The sequence below is a fragment of the Megalops cyprinoides genome, chromosome 1 (assembly GCF_013368585.1).
Source record: "Megalops cyprinoides isolate fMegCyp1 chromosome 1, fMegCyp1.pri, whole genome shotgun sequence".
NCBI classification, from domain to species: Eukaryota; Metazoa; Chordata; class Actinopteri; order Elopiformes; family Megalopidae; genus Megalops; species Megalops cyprinoides.
In genome coordinates, this window is record NC_050583.1 from 417,501 (window position 1) to 429,979 (window position 12,479).

Consider the following 12,479-nt stretch of genomic DNA (forward strand, 5'->3'; position numbering starts at 1 on the left):
GTGAGTGAGTGAGTGAGTGAGTGAGTGAGTGAGTGAGTGAGTGAGTGAGTGAGTGAGTGTGTGTGTGTGTGTGTGTGTGTGTGTGTGTGTGTGTGTGTGTGTGTGTGTGTGTGTGTGAGCAAGTGAGATGCAGCGTTCTGCAGGATACAGGTCGAAACCCCGAAACCCTGATCCTCCCATTGAGATCATACCCCAATTTCATTGGGTAAATAACCCCCCTCCGGACTCCGGTGTCCTGGAAACCTCACACTACACTAGTGCAGGAACAAAATTCATCTCAAACCCGACAGAACTGAGCAAGTGTGAGTGCAGGTCTCTGGCCCACGTTTTTCACCCTCATATTCTTTCGTATCAGGCGGCGTTGTGCATTTATTCTTTCTCTCAGTTCCCATGGTGACATGAAAGCCGGCTACGCCATTGGTTTATTTTTGTACCGTCCTCCTACGCCATTGGTCCTCCTACAGCTGAAGCCGCCTTAACCTCGCGTCTGTGATTCAGGCTGTCTGCTGTGTGCTTCGCCACTCTGCGGATCAGAGCGTCGGACTGTCTCTCGGACTCTCGCGGACTCTCTCTCGGACTCTCTCTCGGACTCTCTCTCGGACTCTCTCGGACTCTCTCGGACTCCGGGTTCACAGCAGTCCTGTGTAGATGTACTTCAGCACTCAGCTTTTACACGGCAGCAGGGAATTCTCAGCCCGGACGGGTTACACTCAGGTCCACTGTTGTAAAAGGATGTGTAAATCATACCTGCAGCTGTGGCTGTCCACACTTCCTCGCACCCTGGTGCAGAAATAACCCCATGCGAGTCTAACGGCAGGGTAAAGCTCACCGCAGAGCTAGCGCCAACGGAGGGAAATCTGCAGGGGTGTTCTCGCTGACGCCGCCAGCGATGCCACAGCGAATGCTGACGTTAATGAGGGTCGCCAGTTTCACCGTTAATTTTAAAAATAGTGTTCAATGTCACCACTGACTCAGAGATGAGCAAAATGGAAGTTAATGCACAATTAATGGAAGTGTCAAAATAAATGTAAATAAATAGCACAGCCATTGCCTATCTTTACAGCGTTGGATTAATGTTGCTGTAGATCACCTGGGACATTGGGACCAACGTTAGCTAGCTAGCTTGCGTCACTGTTTAGCATTTTCTGTTGCATAGCAACCATTTACCATTTCTTTTTTGTTCTGCTCAGGGAGTTTATCTTGTAACGGAATCATGACATCTAATAAATGCACTTTTTAAAATAGCTTTGTTAATATGTGTCCTGCCTAACAGCACCCTTTAGCAGTGACTGTAATCCTGATGTACCATGGCCTCCCGCCGCTTTATTCTGGCATGTAGCGGAAATGTACCAGGGATCACAGAGTATCTCTGCTGCTTTTCCCGAGTCCCCCATCTGTCACCTGCTGTTTTGAATCTTATTTCTCACGTTTTTAAATTTCAATTTACAGAAGGGAGTGAATTGAGAATACTCTCAATTCTTTGAACACAATACTTTGAATACTCTTGAGAAGCTGAAAAAAGCTGACCTTTTAATTAAATTTCAAATATAAAATCCAATGAAAAGTTGCATCATTCAAACATGAAATTCAATTTCAGTCATTAAATCACTCAACTTAAGATATTCTGATTCAATCATTTAAGCAATACAAATTCAAACCAATTCTGATTCAATTCTCCATAAAAACTCAAAGCCCCGTAATGGTCTTACATGATGTGGTGATTGCACTGTAGCTGCCTGTTGCATGCATACATACACAAATATATATATATATATATATATATATATATATATATATATATATATATATATGCATTAACACTTAAACATACTTACATACAGTACATACATATACACATACACACATACATAAACACATATGTATACTTAAATACAGTACATACATACATATACACATACACACATATATATACAAATGTATACACAAATATATATACATAAACACATATGCATACACATATATACATACATACATACTTTTCTTTCAGACTTTATGCACTGTAGCCATTTCCACTGTAGACCTTCCTTCTTCACCTCACCCCACCCGCTTGCCTCTGTGCCCCCCCCCCCCGGTGGCCCTGTAGACTGTTTCAGCAGACGTGCTGGCCTGGGCTCTTGCCTCGGTCCCCCCCCCGGTGGCCCTGTAGACTGTTTCAGCAGACGTGCTGGCCTGGGCTCTTGCCTCGGTCCCCCCCCCGGTGGCCCTGTAGACTGTTTCAGCAGACGTGCTGGCCTGGGCTCTTGCCTCTGTGCCCCCCCCATCTTCAGCCTCACAGCTGCACTGTATAACTCCTCTCCACTCAGCGTATTCAGCCTCACAGCTGCACTGTATAACCTGTATTCAGCCTCACAGCTGCACTGTATAACTCCTCTCCACTCAGCGTATTCAGCCTCACAGCTGCACTGTATAACCTGTATTCAGCCTCACAGCTGCACTGTATAACTCCTCTCCACTCAGCGTATTCAGCCTCACAGCTGCACTGTATAACTCCTCTCCACTCAGCGTATTCAGCCTCACAGCTGCACTGTATAACTCCTCTCCACTCAGCGTATTCAGCCTCACAGCTGCACTGTATAACTCCTCTCCACTCAGCGTATTCAGCCTCACAGCTGCACTGTATAACTCCTCTCCACTCAGCGTATTCAGCCTCACAGCTGCACTGTATAACCTGTATTCAGCCTCACAGCTGCACTGTATAACTCCTCTCCACTCAGCGTATTCAGCCTCACAGCTGCACTGTATAACTCCTCTCCACTCAGCGTATTCAGCCTCACAGCTGCACTGTATAACCCCTCAGCGTATTCAGCCTCACTCAGCGTATCCAGCCTCACAGCTGCACTGTATAACCTGTATTCAGCCTCACTCAGCGTATCCAGCCTCACAGCTGCACTGTATAACCCCTCTCCACTCAGCGTATTCAGCCTCACAGCTGCACTGTATAACCTGTATTCAGCCTCACTCAGCGTATCCAGCCTCACAGCTGCACTGTATAACCCCTCTCCACTCAGCGGTACACTGCAGCCATGAGACAGCTTCCCAGCGGAGCTACACTGATCCGAGTGCAGAACAACACGGGTGGACAGGGGTGAAAGTTCCCTGATGTCTGCTGTAATGTCACGGCCTGTGGACACCATTGGCTAAAATAAAGCTCTAATTCTAACATCTTCTCTCTCTCCCTCAGCTATAGACCTATTATATGGTGGGATTTATTGTTTTGTGTGCCAAGACTACATATACGACAAAGACATGGAACAGATTGCCAAAGACGAACAAAGAAAAGCCTGGAAATTGCAAGGTACGGCTGTCTTGCTGCTCGGGAGCTCCTGTGAGATGCCTTACCTCTGTGTGGAGACGTGTGGCACTGACTGTACGTTAAAATAGTTACTTACTGGCCCTGCCGGAGTCATGAGGCGTTTATACAGGTGGCTGTTTACAGTAGCTGTTCAGAGCCATTGCCACACTCTGAGGTGCAAGGCCAGTTCCTCACCTGGTGTCAGGTGAGGCTGGGGATACTATGGGGTGGCTAAGCCCACAACACTTAGTCTGGCTACTTTTACTCCGGCTACAACATTTACTCAGGTCCTTCTGACTCTCATTTCCTCTTTGCCATCTCTGCTTGCTGTTCTGTCCTGTGTACTGTACGTATGATGCTGTTCATGGCTGTGAAAACAATATCTTCTCTGAGGACGTTAAAGATCTACTCTGTTCTGTTAACTTTAGGGCTGATTAGGTAGATTGTGAGGTTAGCACACTGCCTAAACAGAACAAAACTTGTTCTGCTTAGCTACTGAAAATGGTTAGCTAGCTACATTTACACATAGTGGACTAATTTTGCTAGTGAATCACAGCTGTTAGCGAATAAAGTGCACACGCTTGCTAACATGTTAGGTTGCAAGCCTGAAGGCTTGGCTCGTGTAATTCATTGATGCCTCTTTTGAGTTAGCTAGCTAGATAGACTGAACATAAGCTCATAATTTAAAAAAAAAATCTTCAAAATGGGATAAATGAAAAAGTTAATAGATAGTGTTTTACGTGGGCAGAAGGAAAGCTAAAATGGCATGATACGGTGTAAACAGGAGTGAATGTGTCACTGCGCCAAAATAAATCACACATGTATCCTTGTTCTCCTTCTCAATCCCCCCCCCCTCCACCCCTCTCTGGTGTCCCAGGTATAGGAGAGAAGTATTCCACATGGGAGCCCACCAAAAGAGAGCTGGAGTTACTACGGCATAACCCTAAACGCCGAAAAATCACCACAAACTGCACCATCGGTAAGAGCTGTTCACCCTCTCACCATGCACAGTGCGCTGTGGGTAACGGCTGTTCATCCTCTCACCATGCACAGTGCACTGTGGGTAACGGCTGTTCATCCTCTCACCATGCACAGTGCGCTGTGGGTAACGGCTGTTCATCCTCTCACCATGCACAGTGCGCTGTGGGTAACAGCTGTTCATCCTCTCACCACGCAGTGTGCTGTGGGTCAGAGCTGTTCATCCTCTCACCATGCACAGTGCGCTGTGGGTAACGGCTGTTCATCCTCTCACCATGCACAGTGCGCTGTGGGTAACGGCTGTTCATCCTCTCACCATGCACAGTGCGCTGTGGGTAACAGCTGTTCATCCTCTCACCACGCAGTGTGCTGTGGGTCAGAGCTGTTCATCCTCTCACCATGCACAGTGCGCTGTGGGTAACGGCTGTTCATCCTCTCACCATGCACAGTGTGCTGTGGGTAACGGCTGTTCATCCTCTCACCACGCAGTGTGCTGTGGGTAACGGCTGTTCACCCTCTCACCACACAGTGCGCTGTGGGTAACGGCTGTTCACCCTCTCACCATGTAGTGCGCTGTGGGTCAGAGCTGTTCACCCTCTCTCCACACGCTGCACCATTGGTAGGGGCTGGTGACCCCAGTTCTCTGGGTGAGAATGTGTTGCTGTCTGTGGAGCTGATGAGTGATGTAAGGGGAAGCTCATCTCCTGTGTGTTTTCCGGCTCTGGTCTCCACGGCGACAGGTTTGCGGGGCTTGATAAACTTGGGGAATACGTGCTTCATGAACTGCATCGTCCAGGCGCTCACACACACGCCCCTCCTGCGAGACTTCTTCCTGTCCGACCGACACAAGTGCGAGATGCAATCCAACTCCTGCCTGGTGTGCGAGATGTCACAGCTCTTTCAGGAGGTGAGGCCGAGAGGGCGGGGCTGGGGGTGTGACCAGGGAGGTGGGGTCGGGAGGGCGGGCTGGGGGTGGGGGGGGACAGGAAGGTACCAGTGTTTGTCTCTGTGATGTAGCCTCGCTCTGTCTCTCTGCCTGGGAGTGTAACAGCATGTTTCTCTCTCTCTGTCTGTCTCTCTCTCTCTCGCTTTCTCTCTCTGTGGGAGTGTAACAGCATCTCTCTCTCTCTCTCTCTGTCTCTCTCTGTCTCTGTGGGAGTGTAACAGCGTGTCTCTCTCTCTCTCTCTCTCTCTCTCTCTCTCTCTGTGTCTCTCACTCTGTGTCTCTCTCTCTCTCTCTCTCTCTCTCTCTCTCTCTGTGGGAGTGTAACAGCGTCTCTCTCTCTGTCTCTCTCTGTCTCTGTGGGAGTGTAACAGCGTCTCTCTCTCTCTCTCTCTGTGGGAGTGTAACAGCGTCTCTCTCTCTCTCTGTCTCTGTGGGAGTGTAACAGCGTCTCTCTCTCTCTCTGTCTCTCTCTGTCTCTGTGGGAGTGTAACAGCGTCTCTCTCTCTCTCTCTCTCTCTCTCTCTGTCTCTCTCTGTCTCTGTGGGAGTGTAACAGCGTCTCTCTCTCTCTCGCTTTCTCTCTCTGTGGGAGTGTAACAGCGTCTCTCTCTCTCTCTGTCTCTCTCTGTCTCTGTGGGAGTGTAACAGCGTCTCTCTCTCTCTCGCTTTCTCTCTCTGTGGGAGTGTAACAGCGTCTCTCTCTCTCTCTCTGTCTCTCTCTGTCTCTGTGGGAGTGTAACAGCGTCTCTCTCTCTCTCTCTGTCTCTCTCTCTCTCTGTGGGAGTGTAACAGCGTCTCTCTCTCTCTCTGTCTCTCTCTCTCTCTGTGGGAGTGTAACAGCGTCTCTCTCTCTCTCTCTCTCTCTCAGTTTTACTCCGGCCACCGCTCTCCTCACATTCCCTTTCGGCTGCTGCACCTGGTGTGGACGCACGCGCGCCACCTGGCCGGCTACGAGCAGCAGGACGCCCACGAGTTCCTGATCGCCGCGCTCGACGTCCTCCATCGCCACTGCAAAGGTGGGTGGGGCTTCGCATCACATGACGCACTCATTTGCGTTTTACACTTTACATTTAGTCATTTAGGCGACGCTTATATCCAAAGCAGCTGACAGAAGTGCACACAAGAGGCAAGAGCTACGAGCAGAGACTACACTGCATCGTAAGCATCACAGTCCGCTAATCGGGGTCAGGAGTGGAAGATGGTCAGCAATTCGGCAGTCCTGTCTGTTATGGGGGGCTCATTCCACCACCGGGGGGCAGAGTAGAGCACAGATGTGACAGACGGTTACCCCTTTTGGAGGGGGATGGCAAGGCCACCAGAGGGTGTGGAGCGGTCAGAAACTGCTCCCTGCTCATTTCCATTGGATCTGGAGCTGGGGGCTGCCATCTCTCTGAGAGCTTTCCTCATTTAACGTCTCAAAGACGAAGGACTGACTGTATAAAACGTCCTTCCCAGCTCCTCACGAGGGAGAGAGGGATGAGGGAGAGGTGAGGGAGGGGTGGAGGGGTGGAGTGGGTGTGGCGTTATTGCTTCTTACACTGCTGTTTGTGTGTGTGCGTCATGTGCTAATGGTCTCCAAGGCGATGACAACGGAAAGAAGGCCAACAATCCCAACCACTGCAACTGCATCATCGACCAAATCTTCACTGGAGGCCTACAGTCTGACGTCACCTGCCAAGTCTGCCAGTAAGGCCAGTGTGTGTGTGTGCGTGTGTGTGCGAGAGAGAGAGAGAGATTGTGTGTGCGAGAGAGGGAGAGTGTGTGTGTGTGAGTGTGTGTGAGTGTGTGTGAGTGTGTGTGTGTGTGTGCGTGTGTGTGCGAGAGAGAGAGTGTGTGTGTGTGTGCGTGTGTGTGCGAGAGAGAGAGTGTGTGTGTGTGTGTGTGTGTATGCGCGTGTGCGTGTGCTAGAGAGAGAGTGTGTGTGTGTGTGTGTGTGTGTGCGCGTGTGCTTGTGCGTGTGCGTGTGTGTGCGAGAGAGAGAGTGTGTGTGTGTGTGCGTGCGTGTGCGAGAGAGAGAGTGTGTGTGTGTGTGTGTGTGTGTATGCGCGTGTGCGTGTGCGAGAGAGAGAGAGTGTGTGTGTGTGTGCGCGAGAGAGGGAGAATGTGTGTGTGTGTGCGTGTGTGTGTAAGCATATGTTTGCGTGTGTGTGTTTGTGTGTGTGCATACATGTGAGTTGCAGGATGGAGTTGCAGTATCTGCAGCAGGGGGTATGCTTTTGTGAAGGACAGACCTGTTTCAAGAGCTGCTCCACCCCCTGTGGCTTTCTGATGCCACCTGGTGGACATACAGTGAATTGCAATGATGACTCATCCCAGCAAATTGCAGATGATTTAAATGTTCTGTGTTCTGAGAAGAGGATGCTGACATTAGCTTTACTTTCAGTGTCTTTATTTATGAGCTGCTTTTGAAAAAAGTGGAATTGAATTTACACTCTGCAGCTGGGCTTAAAATTGTGCAGCTGGTTTCAAAGTAATTCTTTCTGTATGTGTATAAACAATTCATCTTTAAATTTGGATGAAAGAATATTTCTCACACACACATACACACACACACTCACACAGACACACATGCGTGCTGTGTCTGACATTGCTCCTGTGTGTGTGTGTGTGTGTGTGTGTGTGTGTGTGTGTAGGGGCGTGTCCACCACTATCGACCCGTTCTGGGACATCAGCCTGGATCTGCCAGGCTCTTCTACGCCCTTCTGGCCCCTGAGTCCCGGGACAGACGGCAGCACCGTCAACGGAGAGAGTCATGTGACCGGACCAACCACGCTCACAGACTGTCTGCGAAGGTACTGTACCTCTCTCTGCCGTACTCACACACACTGTCTCTGCCACAGACTGTCTCTCTCTCTCCACCACATTCACAGACTGTCTCTCCTCTCTCTGCCGTACTCACACACACTGTCTCTGCCACAGACTGTCTCTCTCTCTCCACCACATTCACAGACTGTCTCTCCTCTCTCTGCCATACTCACACACACTGTCTCTGCCACAGACTGTCTCTCTCTCTCCACCACATTCACAGACTGTCTCTCCTATCTCTGCCATACTCACACACACTGTCTCTGCCACAGACTGTCTCTCTCTCTCCACCACATTCACAGACTGTCTCTCCTCTCTCTGCCATACTCACAGACTGTCTCTCCTCTCTGTCATACTCACAGACTGTCTCTCCTCTCTGTCATACTCACAGACCGTCTCTCCTCTCTCTGCCATACTCACAGACCGTCTCTCCTATCTCTGCCATACTCACAGACTGTCTCTCCTCTCTCTGCCATACTCACAGACTGTCTCCTCTCTCTGCCATACTCACAGACAGTCTCTCCTATCTCTGCCATACTCACAGACTGTCTCTCCTCTCTGTCATACTCACAGATGGTCTGTCTCTCTGTCATACTCACAGATGGTCTGTCTCTCTGTGCCATACTCACAGACTGTCTGTCTCTCTCTGCCATACTCACAGACTGTCTGTCTCTCTCTGGCACGCTCACAGACTGTCTGAAATGGGCTATTGCTATCTTGCTTTCTTTTACACACACACACACACACACACACACACACACACACACACCATGGTCAGAACACACCTAGTATATGCATATGTATACCAGTGTGTGTGTGTGCGTGTGTGTGTGCGTGTGTGTGCGTGTGTGTGCGCGTGTGTGTGCGCGTGTGTGTGCGCGTGTGTGTGCGCGTGTGTGTGCGCGTGTGTGTGCGTGTGTGTGCTGCAGGTTTACTCGGCCTGAACATCTCGGAAGCAGTGCCAAGATCAAGTGCAGCGGTTGCCATAGTTACCAGGAGTCCACCAAACAGCTGACAATGAAGAAGCTGCCCATCGTGGCCTGTTTCCATCTGAAAGTGAGTGAATCACGCGGTCCACACACAGTCCACTCTCAGGGTCAGGGTTAGGGTTTCGGGTGAGGGTTAGTGTTAGGGGTTCAGGTTAGGGTTAGGTTTCAGGATTATGGGTTAGGGATGGGGTTAGGGTTAGGGTTAAGCTGCATTTCAACCGGATGCAAAGTGAAATTTTGCTTCGCTTTCCTCGCGCGGGTTTGATCACTTGCCTTAAGAATGAACAAGCGAATTTCACACCATGAGATTTCTGGAAAGGTGGCGTGGCTTCTAGCCATACTTGAAGGTGATTGGCTTTTGCCATTGAAATTTTCGTTCGAGTTGAATATTTTTTAAATCAAGTGAACCGTTGTGAACTCTTATTTTGCCCATTTCATGTCGCTCATAGTTTCACTGCGATTAACTCCACCCATTCTCCTCCTGCCATTGATTTTTCATGCATTCACGTTGCTTGTAAATTTCGCGTTGCGTTCAGTTAAAACACACCTTTAAGGGTTAGGGGTTAGGGTCAGGGGATAGGGTTGGGTATAGGGTTAGGGTCAGGGGATAGGGTTGGGGTTAGGGTTAGGGTTGGGGTTAGGGTTAGGGGATAGGGTTAGGGATAGGGTTAGGGTTAGGGGATAGGGTTAGGGATAGGGTTAGGGTTAGGGGATAGGGTTAGGGTTAGGGTTAGGGTTAGGGTTAGGGTTAGGGATAGGGTTGGGGATAGGGTTAGGGGATAGGGTTAGGGGATAGGGTTAGGGATAGGGTTAGGGTTAGGGTTAGGGATAGGGTTAGGGGATAGGGATAGGGTTAGGGGATAGGGTTAGGGGATAGGGTTAGGGTTAGGGTTAGGGGTTAGGGTTAGGGTTAGGGGATAGGGTTAGGGTTAGGGGATAGGGTTAGGGTTAGGGTTAGGGTTAGGGTTAGGGGATAGGGTTAGGTTAAATGTGTGCACTGAGCTCTTCCTCCTCTCTGCTCTATGGGAGGAGCTTTTCCCGTCTCTCACACACATGTTGTAACAGGGTGTATTTAAGGGTTTATTTCTCTGGTCTGCAGGAGAATGGAGTTGGAAGCATTATTCATTACTTTCACTCTCTCTCTCTCTCCCTCATCCCCCTCTCTCCCTCACATTCTCTCTCTCTCTCGCTCTCTCTCCCTCTCCCTCCCTCTTTCTCTCTCCCTCATCCCTCTCTCTCTCTCTCTCTCTCCCTCACACTCTCTCTCCATCTCCCTCTCTCTCTCCCTCTCTCACTCTCTCCCTCTCTCTGTGTCTCTCACTTTCTCTCTCTCTCTCTCTCCCTCTCTCTCTCTCTCCCTCCCTCACTCTCTCAGAGGTTTGAGCACTCTGCTAAGCTAAGGAGGAAGATCAGTACGTATGTCTCCTTCCCCCTGGAGCTGGACATGACCCCCTTCATGGCCTCCAGGTGAGCGTCCCACCTGCCTCAAACCCACCCACCCCCCCTCGCAGTGACAGTGATTCACCATCAGTGCGTCTGATTGGCTGTGTATCAGCCTTGCCCCTTTGAGTGGCCATTGATTGGCTGATTTGGGTTTCAGGTTAGAAAGCGCTTGTCCCTGTTGCAATGAGATTTAAATGACAGGAAACATTCTGAGACACAAAGTCAGTGAATCTGGGTTTTGTTGGTGAGAGTGTGGCTGTGGTTGGTGTGTGTGTGTGTGTGTGTGTGTGTGTGAGAGAGAGAGAGAGAGATGATTATGGTTATATACGTGTGCTTGTTTTCTCTCTGCAGTAAAGACAGCCGGATGAACGGACAGTACCAGCAGCCAGTGGACACCTTAAACAATGACAATAAGTGAGCATTAATGGTGTGTGTGTGTGTGTGTGTGTGTCTGTGTTTGTGAGTGTGTGTGTCTGCACGTGAGTGTGTGTCTGTGTGTATGTGTGTCTGTGTGTGTGTGTGTGTGTGTCTGTGCGTGCGTGTGTCTGTGCGTGCGTGTGTCTGTGCGTGCGTGTGTCTGTGAGTGCGTGTGTGTGCGTGTGTGTGCGTGTGTGTGTGAGTGTGTGAGTGTATGTGTCTGTGCGTGTGAGTGTGTGTGTGTGTGTCTGTGTCTGTGTCTGTGTGTGTGTATGTGTGTGTGTGTGTGTGTGTCTGCGTGTGTGTGTCTGCGTGTGTGTGTGTGTGTGTCTGCGTGTGTGTGTCTGCGTGTGTGTGTCTGCGTGTGTGTGTCTGCGTGTGTGTGTCTGTGTGTGTGTGTGTGTGTGTGTGTGTGTGTGTCTGTGTGTGTGTTTGTGTGTGTCTGTGTGTCTGTGTGTCTGTGTGTGTGTGTGTGTGTGTGTCTGTGTGTCTGTGTGTCTGTGTGTGTGTGTGTGTGTGTGTCTGTGTGTGTCTGTGTGTGTGTGTGTGTGTGTGTGTGTGTGTGTGTGTGTGTGTGTGTGTGTGTGTGTGTGTCTGTGTGTGTGTGTGTGTAGGGGCGTGTCCACCACTATTGACCCTACCGTTCCTCCTCTCTCCCTCCTGCAGGTATTCCCTGTTTGCGGTTGTCAATCACCAGGGCACCCTGGAGAGCGGTCACTACACCACCTTCATCCGCCAGCACAGGGACCAGTGGTTCAAGTGTGACGACGCCATCATCACCAAGGCCAGCATCACGGACGTGCTGGACAGCGAAGGGTACGGCCAATCAGCTCGCTGCGCTGCCTCACGGAGTCAGCGGCTGTTTCCATCTTTCAGTCTTATTCTCCATATTTGTGTAATATTTAAATTGGTGGCTGTTGGGGGTGTGACTCAGCGTGATGTGATTGGAAGATCATGTCTCTGCACGATAGTTCCGTCTTTTGCTCGCCTGCAGTTGGACTCAGACTCAGCCTGTCTCTGCGCTGGGCGTGTTGTCAGATGGAGTCTCACTGCCATCTCCCTCCTCTCCCCGCAGGTACCTGCTGTTTTATCATAAGCAGTTCCTAGAGTATGAGTAGCCTTCAGCCGCGTCAGAGACGACACAGAAACAACATCTACAGCTCGATGAAAAAGTGAAAACGACACACAACCTACCTGAAAACTCACTATCAATGAAAATTAAGACAAACGTGAAAAACCTAATCATGCAAAAAATGAAAATCAGCACTGAGCTCCCAGGATCGACTGGACATACGGGGACCGCCGGAGGAAGTGACCTCACAGGAAGGGGTGGGGCGAGGGAGGCTGCTCCACAGCTTCACTAAAGGAGGAGGAAGAGGAGGAAGAGGAAGAGGCCCTGCTTTCACCTTCCTCAGAGCGGAGAGACAGAGGGACAGGCAGACAGCAGGGGTGTGCAGCACATCTCATTGGCTGTTCTCATTCTCACCCCGCCCCCCTCCCCGAGTGAGCTGGCATTAAGAGTCCTGACGGGGGAGGACTTTTTTGTTTTTATGTTTTTTCTTTTTCTTCTCTTGTTTCCTTCATATGCA

The 12,479-nt window shown here is 50.1% G+C and overlaps 1 protein-coding gene across 2 annotated transcripts in view; it reads left to right on the forward strand.

Moving 5' to 3' along the window:
• The window catches only part of usp22 (ubiquitin specific peptidase 22), a 29,523-nt gene extending 17,044 nt beyond the window's left edge, over nt 1–12,479 (forward strand). For both annotated transcript variants that reach the window (XM_036522173.1, XM_036522181.1), the window contains exons 3-13: nt 3,203–3,316; nt 4,191–4,292; nt 5,032–5,198; nt 6,105–6,252; nt 6,817–6,922; nt 7,870–8,028; nt 8,971–9,097; nt 10,406–10,497; nt 10,825–10,887; nt 11,557–11,706; nt 11,966–12,479. In XM_036522173.1, coding sequence (XP_036378066.1) covers nt 3,203–3,316; nt 4,191–4,292; nt 5,032–5,198; nt 6,105–6,252; nt 6,817–6,922; nt 7,870–8,028; nt 8,971–9,097; nt 10,406–10,497; nt 10,825–10,887; nt 11,557–11,706; nt 11,966–12,008 — 1,271 coding nt within the window. In that variant the 3' untranslated portion in view covers nt 12,009–12,479. The remainder of the gene's footprint in view (nt 1–3,202; nt 3,317–4,190; nt 4,293–5,031; nt 5,199–6,104; nt 6,253–6,816; nt 6,923–7,869; nt 8,029–8,970; nt 9,098–10,405; nt 10,498–10,824; nt 10,888–11,556; nt 11,707–11,965) is intronic.